This window comes from Mesitornis unicolor, unplaced genomic scaffold (assembly GCF_000695765.1).
Source record: "Mesitornis unicolor isolate BGI_N332 unplaced genomic scaffold, ASM69576v1 scaffold53702, whole genome shotgun sequence".
Classification (NCBI taxonomy): Eukaryota; Metazoa; Chordata; class Aves; order Mesitornithiformes; family Mesitornithidae; genus Mesitornis; species Mesitornis unicolor.
Window position 1 is genome coordinate 1 of NW_010170910.1, and position 10,056 is coordinate 10,056.

The 10,056-nt window shown below is 37.3% G+C and overlaps 1 protein-coding gene across 1 annotated transcript; it reads left to right on the forward strand.

The window, feature by feature from the left end:
• Window positions 1-777: 777 nt before the first annotated feature.
• On the forward strand, window positions 778-9,878 carry LOC104537058 (protein FAM135A-like; the record flags this gene model as incomplete). Its single annotated transcript, XM_010179835.1, has 6 exons — window positions 778-917; window positions 1,034-1,104; window positions 1,423-1,596; window positions 4,570-4,696; window positions 5,039-5,192; window positions 9,829-9,878. Coding segments are annotated over 6 exons (716 nt in total), but the record flags the coding sequence as incomplete, so codon positions are not given.
• Between the last annotated feature and the right edge of the window lie 178 nt (window positions 9,879-10,056).

The window sequence follows — 10,056 nt, forward strand, 5'->3', positions numbered from 1 at the left end:
CAACTCCTCATATTCTGTGACTCTGTGAAAACCCAATTTATTAAGAAGAATCAAAATAATTTTAAAAAATGTTTTGTACCCCAGTTTATACAATTCCTAAGACTTTATGTTCTGAATGTTATTGAGTCTGCTTGTAGAGAAGTGATAACAAAGTGTTGGCATTTCTTTCACTTTTATTCCCAGTTACTTCTTATTTTACATGTTGTTTCACAGAATAATACCTTGTCATGGTATTTCCTGTGTGATAACCCCTCGCTATTATTCTAAGTACTTCCTCAATAACTGTTTTAAACCGTTCCCTTTCTCATTTCTTCTACGAATCTTTCAACCTTTTTTTGGCAAAGGATTTCCCCAACCATTTATCACACTTTTTGTGAGCAGCCTCTGGACTGAAAGCAGAAGTTTTATAGAATGAGAAATGTAAAGTTCGGGTGATACACTTGGACTGGTCTGGTCTGCAAAGATCTGGAAGGAAAGAATGAAGATGGTTTCCGTGGAGCGCTAGATCTCATTTAAGTTCTTTGCCTCATCTGTAGCAAAAATTATTCAGTCCAGATCTTACATTAAAAGCAAATTACATTAAAAATGTTGATAGAGTATTTCATTGAAACTAAATGCAGTCATTCAGAGTCCAGCAGTTGCTGACTGCAGCCGTAATTGCTGATTTTGTTGGTGTTACCGTTTTAATAGTGGTCATGAAAGTAGTAGGAATGATTTTCATATGAATGAATTTCCAGATTCTGGGCCAATCGTATTAATATTTGTTTCTCTTTTCAGGTGCAGATCTTGCCTTTCCTGCTTCAGTCCATGACAACATAGTCTGCAGTAAAACATTTCAGATTCTTTACAAAAATGAGGAAGTTGCTGTGAATGACGTGATGATTTTCAAGATAAAGATGCTGTTAGATGAGAGGAAGGTAATCTGCCATTCAGCTTTACTGTATTCAGACAATTAAGTCTTCATTATGTACAAATTGGATTAGTAGAAATCAGGGGCCCGAGAAGATTTCATGCTTCTACCATTTCTTTTTAGATTGAGGAGTCTCTTAATGAAATGAATTTTCTGCTGACCTTAGACCTACACTTCACGGATACAGACTACTCGTAAGTTGAAGTAGAGATGATTTTATTAAAGCAACAAGATCTGTTAACTTTTTAAACTGATGAAATCTGTATTATATAGACACAGTGCGTTCATATTAGACATATATGAGGGTAAAAAAGAAATCCAATGCTAAATATTTCATAACTGGTTTGTCTTACTCTGATTTATTTTTGTGGTATTTTTTTCCTGAGGGGGTTGCCCTTGCATTCCAAAGTATAGACCCATGTGAAATTGCAATCTGTGTCGGTTATTATTAACTTGCACTTTAATTCTGGTTGTTGTAATTACATCTTGTTTTGTTTTAATCTCCTTTTTAGACCAGATGACCTGAGCACACTACAGCCAATTAGTAGCCGAACTTTAAAGTTGCACTTTAACTTACACCGGGGCCTTCACCATTACGTCAATGTTATGTTTGATTACTTCCACCTCTCTGTCATATCGGTTATAGTCCATGCTTCTTTGGTTGCTTTGCATCAGCCACTGATAAGGTAATCTCTCGTTAATAAAATGCAAATACATTCTTGAGTGTCCAAATGGAAATGTTAGAAAAATAGAGTATTTAGGAAGGAGTTAAATCTGTGACCAATATAGTTTTCTTTATGATGATTCTGGAATTCAGGGCCCAGAGGGATGAGAAATTTCTTGTTTTCAGTTACCTGGAACAAATATTGAGTTTATTTTTGTTAGAAATAAGAGTACATACATGTAGTGGGCATGGAGGTGTTGGATTGGACTTAATCTTAGATGTCTCTTCCAACCTTAATGATTCTGTGACTCTGTGTGATGTAGAAGAGAGGTAATACCAAGACCAGAGAAGAGGAGGTATGTATAAATAGCTGTATTTTTACGTGTATATTTGTATGTATACATATTTATATGTTTTCTTAATTGGGAAGATCTGCTGCTCACTCTTAGTGACTGAAGTAAGTGCCATTGATATAAATAAGGCATCATCTGTTCGCCGTCTTCACAGTTTTCAGTTACTACTGTAGTGGCAATAATGTCCGTAAATGATGCATTTACCATTTTCTAAAGTAAATGGAACAGGAGAATTTAATTTTCTCTTTACTAATTTTTACTGAAGCCTTTTTATTTCATTGACTTGTGTCATTCTTTGCAATCTCTGTTGACCTCGCTTCTTTCTCAAAAGTAAGTGTGAAAAAAGGCCATGCAGTCGCTCACACATATGAAGTGCTCTTTACACAGCTTTTTCTTTAGTGTAACAATCTTTGCCTTCTTATGTGGACTTCAGATAATCAATGCTACTTCCCCCAAATTTCTTCATATTCAAATTTAGGCTGTGCCATAAATATTCAAACCTTTAGTTTAAGGTATTCCCACCGCTTGTCCCTGTCTTCACATCATGGGAAGCTGTGTGTCTGTGTATGTTAGGCAGCTGTTGTGTGACAGAAAGGTTTTGATACAATTTTTACACCATTTTATACAATCTTTCCTCTGTTTCTGGCTGTTCAAATGTTGATACAGTAACGCTATGTAATTTTAAACCTCAACTTGATACAGCTTGTGTAAGGAAACATTGAAACGACACAGCAGCTTCCACACTGCTTCTGTTATCTTTAGAGCAGAGTGTTGTAAGTGTCCAGAAAATCACTTACAGATCCAAGTTGTCATTTAAATCAGTTTAGGGTGGGGAGAGAAGGAAACTTTAAAATTTACATTGTTTTATTTCAGCTGGGGTCTCTTGTATTGTAATAGTTAGCAAATACTTTATAGTTGCTGTATCCAGATCCCGTTCACTTTTCTGGGGCATCTCCTTCTGAAAAACCTGACAATTGCAGACCTCACTCCCTTCATCCTTTGGGCTTTCCTAGGGGACAGTTTTCTCCTCTCTTTGAACCATGCTCACATCATGGACATCCCTTCCTTTCCTAGGGAGTCACTTTTTGAGTATTCATTTTCAGAGTAGCATCCAGGTTCTCCATCACTCAGGATCAACCGGTATTAACACCTTCCTTGAAAGAGAGGAGGTAATTGCACTTGGTTACAGCACTGGGTCCCAGAGGGAAGGGATGGCATCCAGAGAGAACTGGACAAGCTGGAGAAGTGGGCCCAGGTGAACCTCATGAGGTTCAACAAGGCCAAGGGCAGGGTCCTGCACCTGGGTCAGGACAATCCTGGTTACCAGTACAGGCTGGGAGATGATGTGCTGGAAAGCAGCCCTGAGGAAAAGGACTTGGGGTAATGGGGGATGAGAAGCTGGACATGAGTCACCAATGTGCATCTGCAGCCCAGAAACCAACCCCATCCTGGGCTGCATCACAAGAAGTGTGGCCAGCAGGGCCAGGGAGGGGATTCAGCCCCTCTGCTCTGCCCTGGTCAGACCCCACCTGCAGTGCTGCATCCAGTGCTGGGGCCACCAATATAAGAAGGACATTGAAGTGCTGGAGCAGGTCCAGAGGAGGCCACAAAGATGCTCAGGGGCTGGAGCACCTCCCCTACAAGGACCAAGTGAGAGAGTTGGGGCTGTTCAGCCTGGAGAAGAGAAGGCTCCACGGGGACCTTACAGTGACCTTCCAGTTCCTGAAAGGTGCCTCTAAGAAATCCAGGGAAGAACTGTTCTCTAGGGCATGTAGTGACAGGATGAGGGGTAATGGTTTTAAACTGGAAAAGGGGAGATTTAGGTTGGATATGAGGAAAAAGTTCTTCCCCATGAGGGTGGTCGGTCACTGGCACAGGTTACCCAGAGGTGGTGCAGGCCCCATCCCTGGAGATATTCAAGGTCAGGCTTGATGGGGCTGTGAGCAACCTGATCTGGTCCCAATGTCCCTGCTCACTGCAGGGGTTGGACTGGATGAGCTTTAAAGGTCCCTTCCGACCCAACACATTCTGTGATTCTATGAATCTATGCTCTTTATTAACCTGTCATGGCCTATTGCTGCCTGTTACCTAAAAGTCCCAAAGTTCTGCTTTCATTCGTCTTTCATTGATTTTTCCTAGCTCTGTGTCCTCAAAATGTTGTAGGATTCTCTGTTCTCTCAGGGTTCAGGATGGGTTTTCTTTCTCAGTAGGCAGAGTTCAAGGCATCCCTTAGAAAAACACTAAGGGCAGTTTTTGTGGCTTCACTTTTAGGAGGTAAAGTTCCCGCAGCAAAATTGGCAGAAAATTACTGCCTCTTACCCATTACAGTTCAAAATGTATCTGTGTGGCTTAAACTTTCAGGAATATTGTTTAAATTAGTTGAGGTTTGCATTGGAAATAATGAGGAAGAGCTTCCACAGCCTCCTGGCACAGACCCTGCTGACCTTGATGGTGAGAGATGGCACCAGAGCAGCTGAGGGTAATAATTTCTTAAATTTCTCCAGCAAGCCATTGCTATGATATTACTGACAGTCCTCGTTTCTGCTGCTTTTCAAGAAAACAAAACAACAAGAATTAGTTTGGACTGTGCTAGATTTGTGACATATGTTCAAATTATGAGTTTATTTGTGCTGTTTTCGCAGTTTTCCTCGGCCAGTGAAGAACACGTGGTTGAACAGGAACGCACCAGCACAAAACAGGGACTCGGTGATTCCTTCTCTTGAAAGTGTGGTCTTTGGCAATAACTACACCAAACAGTTGTCAGCAGATGTAAGAATGTCTAGTATATAACATTTTATTTGGTTGGGTGGTGTGAATTTCATCTGCAGATGAATGTTACTTAATATATCAAGAATGAACTTCATTCGACTTACTGTGGTCCTTATGATATGGGAAATGAGAAAAATTGTTCCAAAAGGCTACATTACGTGTTTCAGGAATACACAGATGGAAAGCTTAGATATTTAGTGTTCAACTGTGTTTTTAAGATGTTGCAGTCATTGAAAATTTCTATAAAAAGAGGCAATTTGTCTTTTTTGTGTTATCCTGTTTACACTTCATTTAGTGTAGAAATTTAATATGTGCCTCATCTTTTTTTCTTCTTTTTTCTAGGGTTGCAGTTTTGTTGTGTCCGAGTCTTTCCTCAGCCATGCCTATAATTTTCACTATACGCTCTGTGCCAGTTTGCTGCTTGCTTTCAAAGGGTTACACAGCTATTTCGTTATGATAGCGAAGGAGCTCCCCTCTTCTCACCGTATTGAACTGGGTACGTTGAATTGAATACAAAGCCAATATTTATTAGGAATACTCCTCTTCTAGACTAAACTGGCATCGATTTCATCTCGTATTGCTAAAACCTTTTTGCTCAAACTGAGCTGGAATTGAATAAGAAAAAAAATAACAAAGAAACTATTACTGCCCCGTTAGTAATAAAATGAGGAGGTAGCAGCCTGGATTTATGCAAATCTATTTTTTCTTGTTGGTCTTCCTTTGCCCTGTTATTTCAAATCACTGTGTTTAGTGGTCAGAAAATGAGATCATCTCTTAATCCAGGTAGCCTGCTGGATTTGTTTGCTTCTTATAAGGAAATAGGGTGTATTTGTATAAAAATTGGAATTCAGCTTTGATTTGAGAGGAATATTACACTGGCAACTTGCCTGAAAAAAAGACCTACAAGAAGAAATTGCTGCTGACTCAGCTTGAGGTGTAACTTTTTAAACAGACTTAGTTACCCGGGAATTAGGAGAAGATCTGAGTAGACAAGAACTGTTTCTATAAAACAGAGTAGTTAAAATATGCTTTCAGAGAAGCTATTTCTTTAATAAAGTTAAAAATAAGCTCTTGCAGGACAGTCTCACAGCAAGAAATTGAAGTTCTATGGCAGTGAAGACTTCTAGTAACTACATTTGATAAAAGTAACTGCAGAAATATTGCGTTAAATATAATGTCTGGAGTTGTAAACAACATTTATGTAGAATGCAGGTACATTAGAGAGCCTGGCCTCAAGTTGTGAACTAGGAGAGCAGTGAAAGTATAAAAACCCCATACGTTGGCATTATAAAGGATTATTTAGTCCTTTTCGTCATCAAACATACACCTTTTTAGCCATGTAAAATTGTATTTAAACTGAAAACTGCACCTTTTGATGCTTACATGAATAGAAGACGGCAATTATTGAGTTTTGTATTGTTTCATTTTACCAATGCAAAACTAAGCATTATGACCCAATAATGTTGGACATTGAGATAGGAAAACACTCCTAAAAATGTGATGTGGTCAATTAGGGATTCAGACAACGCAGGTTTCAGTTGTATGTCCCAAAATACGAAGCTGTTTTTAAATTCGTATTTCTTTTTTGAGGGAAGGAGTGCATTACAAACCTCTGCATAGAAAAATACCAAAACCTGAGGCTTTTCCTTGATAGAAGCAAAAATCCTGCTAGAGTTTTGATGCGAGGAATATTTTTGTCAGTTATCTTAGTAGAGAACACCCTGTTAAGGGAATGACTTAACTCTCAGTCTTCCATTTAAGGACAAAATGTGCTTTTTCCCCAGTAGAATCTCTTGGCACCGTTGTAAGGCTAAATCTTGATACTTAAATGTTTCAGATAAGACCTTCAATTCCCCTAAAAAATTCCTACCAAATATATATGTGTATATATATATATATGTATATATATTTTGAGTTGCATGGTTGGGTTGCATCTTTCAGACCTCATTAAAGTCACCAAAAATGTTTTCATTAGTTTCAGAGAAACCTGAGTCAGACTTTAGTCATTCCTGTGGGTAATTTAGGTTGCCTTTAGGAATGCAGGCTTTAACAGCAATGCTCTAAATAAGTGTATGGAGAGAACATGACTCCTTACATTGAGCAGCCATTGTGCCTATTCTGCTGACAGTTTTTTTTCGGGGGGGAGGGGGGTGGTTTGGTTATTTTATTTAATTTTCTGCTACGATTACTTTGTTTTCTTATTTGTAAATCTTTTCTTCATTTATTTCAGTTATTTTGTGTATACATTGATTGGGACAATTGCTATAACAAAAAGGACTAATGATGTAAATATTCATTACGCTACTCTTACCTTTTGCTCAGGAAAAATACCGAATGCTCACCATTAACACTAATTTGTCTAAAATCCATCAGCAGTAAAAACAAAAAGCTGTCTTTCTGTGATGTCTGTAAAGAAATGGAAGCTTTTTCAGCTTCACAAAGTACACAATTGTCATTTGCATTTATTTTTAAAGTAAACGAACTGGTTTATAGCGCGGGTTTTATCTTTGAGGTTTAAATGGGCATTGCAGAAGAGAATCTCAAGTCCTGTTTAAATCCCAGAACTGTCACTTTTTTGTTTTAATTTCAATTATTATCTCTTCAGTTTTGTCTCTTCTGTTTGCTTTGCTGTTGCTCTGTCATAATTTTAACACAAGGCGGTGATTTTGCAGTAGCATGTCCAGACAACTGTGATCGAGCATTTAAGTACTACTGGTTTCAGGCAATAAAAAACTGCTACCTTAATGTCTATCACAAGCGATATCTAATCTAGCAACTACACTAAACCTCTGTGATTTCATGTCCTGATCTAACCGCACTAATTGCTAGGCTAGCAATAAGCTTTTTTGACTAACTTTAAGGCAAATAATAAGTCACAGAATAAAAAAAAAGAGGTGTAGTAACTAGTGCTGTGTGTACAATCCCTATAACTAGCCCAGGCCAGCACGCAGGTCCTTTATGAACGCCTTCTCAGAAGAAAATATCCACGAACCCAGAGAGACGCCTACCTAGGTACGTTGTCAAAGCAGGTGATACGACCCCACAGATTTCTTTTTCATTAATGATACAAGCTATTCTCTTCTTGTTAATAACACAAAATATTATATTCTCTTGAATAATGTAAAATATTCTGTGCTTTTGTAAACAGGAACAGTGTTTCACCAGTCAGCCATAGAGAACGTACGTTAACATGAGGAAGTCTGCAGAGTCGAGCTGCTTATTTCTAGGCTGAATATAGATTAAAAATGAGAAAATATTACTGTTTTTTTGGTTTAGTGTTATTCTGCTGTACTAAACAAAAATGAAGAGTTCAGGCAGTTGTCACCATTTAAATAAAATACCAAGGAAATATCCTTTTAAAATTTGATTTTTTTATAATTCAAGACCTTTTGCTCCTGATAAATCTTTCAGGCTGGTTCTGGTTTCTCAAGGCTTGATTTTTCCAAACGTTACACAAGACATTCTCAAAGCTTAAGGTCGAAATGGCCACTTCTCCCTTTGGAGAGGGTCAGTATTGGCCTGTACTGGGCAAAAAGCAACAGTGAAGTTTATGATGGGAAAAGGATAAAATGGCAGTTCAGTCTCATAGGTCAGCAGCTTAATCATCTGTATCATCTATATGTTAATCATCTATCATCTTGGGTTTGCTTTAAAAAGAAAAAAGAGCTATTTTTTACCAGGGCCAATGAAATTCCATCAGATATTTGCTGGGTGGACATTACCGCTGTAGAAATTTTTAGTTTCCTTTTGTGTTTTATTGTATGTGGTTTTAGTTGTGGTTTACTATTTATAACGTTGCAGTTTGGGATTTTCCATAATAATTATAGACTTCAGAGGTGTAAATGTTTTCCAAAGCCTGTTCTCAATTGCAGTGTGACAAACCAGACAAATAATCAGTACTGTGTCCCAAAAGTACTATCATATCTGAAACTGTTTTCACCTATTTTCACAATAATTATCATCAGATACTGTTTAGCTCATGTAGGTGCATGCAGTTACTTTCAAAAACAGTTTCTAAACTTGTTTCTGAGAACTTCATGCGCTTCTGCGATTTATTTTCTCAGAACTTTGAGTTACGTGAGTTAATTTATTTGGCATTAAGTTCAAACCTAAATATAATGGCTGCAGTTAGTTGAAAATCAATGTATATTTACCGAATGTAGGTTGAGTGAACACACTGTTGCCATTCTGTAAACTTATATTAATTATCCATATTTATTATTGTGGGTTTCAAGGTATGTGGTGTTGGTGTATACATTCAAGAAACATTGTGGGTTTTTTCCTTCATACTGCATTTAAAGAATGAATTTAAATACAAATATTTGTTGCAGACAGTTTCAGGGTTTATAAATGGTTCTGTTGTTACTGGTACCTCAGATGTAGCAAGAAATCAAAACACAGTACTAAGTTATTATTGAATTGATCAGATTTTGTTAAGCAGAATAGTGATGATTAACAAGGAAAACCATCTTGCATGAAGGAATAAATCTGGTTTCAAAACTCAGATCCATTTGAAGCTGCTGTACCATGGAAGATTGATTTGCTCTTAATGTGGAGCTATAGAGGGAAAGATCAGTTCAATAACAGTTTTATTTGACTAAAATATAATTCCTCAAACAATTAAAGACTTGTATTTATATTCATGTAGCTTGCAAATCGGGTAAATAACATACTTGTAGAAAAATAGTGGTGAAATAAGATGTCTCTAGAAAATCTGAGGTAAAATAGGTTTTACCTTGGTTGTGAATGGCATTGGTGCTGAATACCTGAGCAGCTCTCAGTAGATAATCTGCAAACTGTATTATCTAAATTATGGTATTTTCAGGTATAATTTTGAATGGAAAATTGGTATCCTTGACAAGGTATCATGATAAGTGAACATGATACTCAGTTCCAAACCTTTTTTTAATTAATTGTCTTCCGTCCTCAATCTCAGAAATTACTAAGAAATTATTTTAATTGGAGTCTATAATTTACTTGATTTAAGTTGATTGTGGCACTTAATATGGCTTCAAGTTTTGCTTGACGGGTTCTTTCCATTTAATGCTATAAAATTGTTTTACGAGTTAATTTGATTCACTCTGCAACTTGGAAAGTGCATTTTTCATGGACGTGTCCTCTCATCTTTCCAGAAAACATAGATGTAGAAGTTCGCCTTGCAGAATTGTGTGAAGAAGTCAAGGTACAGGATTTTTTAAATTTTTTAAATCAGTGAAATAACTCTAAAAGAGTATGCTGGTTTCGTATGCTATTTAGTAATAAACTTAGTTGGGGTGGTAACATTCTGTGTGGTTTTTGCCAACACTTGTTTCAACGCATCCTCATTCATTCACAAGCAGTGTTCCCCAGGGCTCAGTTTT